We start from the raw sequence: 959 nt of genomic DNA on the forward strand, positions 1-959 counted from the left end.
GTAGTTTAACTTCCCAGCCACATAAGTTTATCAGAATTTGGCTGACAGTTAGTTGGTGGTTTTCCCGTTTCCCGCTCACAGCTGACCGCTATCTGTGCCTGTTCTTCAGGATCGAGTCCTCCTACACTGGACTGACTGACATTTGTGTTTTATGCTTCACTTCCAGCCGTTCATCTCCTTAAGCTTGCTGATGCTGGTTCCTTTGACAGGGGTGGAGGGTGGAGGGTTGTAAAGCGGCAGGGTGGGGGTGCTACAGCCTCGTGTCCACAGCTTCTCAGTGGGGACTGTCCACACAGTCCAAGACGACTTCTTTTTCGGCTTGTCTGTCTTCTCTTTGGAAGTGCCAGGGGACATGGTCTGGAGAGGGAACAATTAGGAAACAGCATTAGGTAACAAGGTCATGTGAGCTTAACTGAGCACATGCTTGACTACAGGGTCACTTTACCCCCTAAGTCATTTAACCTTTCACTTTCTAGCTCATCCATGCAACCCACTGCTCTAGGTCTGGCCTGTCCAGTTTCCTTCAGCTCCAGCTTTCCCTTATTTAGATTTAATAACTAACATACACAGCAGCAGAGAGTGCACCAGCTGAGCTTAAAAGCTTTTTGTCCCGTTCCTGCATAGCGGTTTTTCTTTGGCAGCAGCAGGACGAAGGACACGGCCAGAGACAGATGGTAGAAGCTGTGGACGTAGGCGTAGTCCCACTCCTGCAGGGAAGAGAGTACAGCACTTCCATTTAGCATTCTTTGATTTACTGTTGTTAATTTATTTCAACATATGAACTAACCACTGTCAGGGAGAGAGAAAGGACCCAAATGCAGACACAAAGGATAGAGGATAATCTGGCTTTAATAAGGAGACCAACTGAAAACTCAAAAAACCCAGAGCTACAGATTAACAGGAAAAACCACACAAAAGGTACAAGTCTAACTGGCAAGAGAATGCAAAAGCACAGAAAA

The 959-nt window shown here is 46.6% G+C and overlaps 2 protein-coding genes across 2 annotated transcripts in view; one reads left to right on the forward strand and one right to left on the reverse strand.

Annotated features, from left to right (window-relative positions):
* Positions 1–959, forward strand: part of LOC109957276 (tetratricopeptide repeat protein 16) — a 17,867-nt gene that overhangs the window by 10,358 nt on the left and 6,550 nt on the right. The window lies entirely within an intron of this gene.
* Positions 7–959, reverse strand: part of mymk (myomaker, myoblast fusion factor) — a 4,514-nt gene continuing 3,561 nt past the window's right edge. Inside the window, exons 5-6 of the mRNA XM_020595025.1 lie at positions 567–707; positions 7–357 (exon numbers count right to left, since the gene is read on the reverse strand). Coding sequence (XP_020450681.1) covers positions 157–357; positions 567–707 — 342 coding nt within the window. The 3' untranslated portion in view covers positions 7–156. The remainder of the gene's footprint in view (positions 358–566; positions 708–959) is intronic.

The sequence above is a fragment of the Monopterus albus genome, unplaced genomic scaffold, assembly GCF_001952655.1.
Source record: "Monopterus albus unplaced genomic scaffold, M_albus_1.0 scaffold26.1, whole genome shotgun sequence".
In the NCBI taxonomy this organism is placed as follows: Eukaryota; Metazoa; Chordata; class Actinopteri; order Synbranchiformes; family Synbranchidae; genus Monopterus; species Monopterus albus.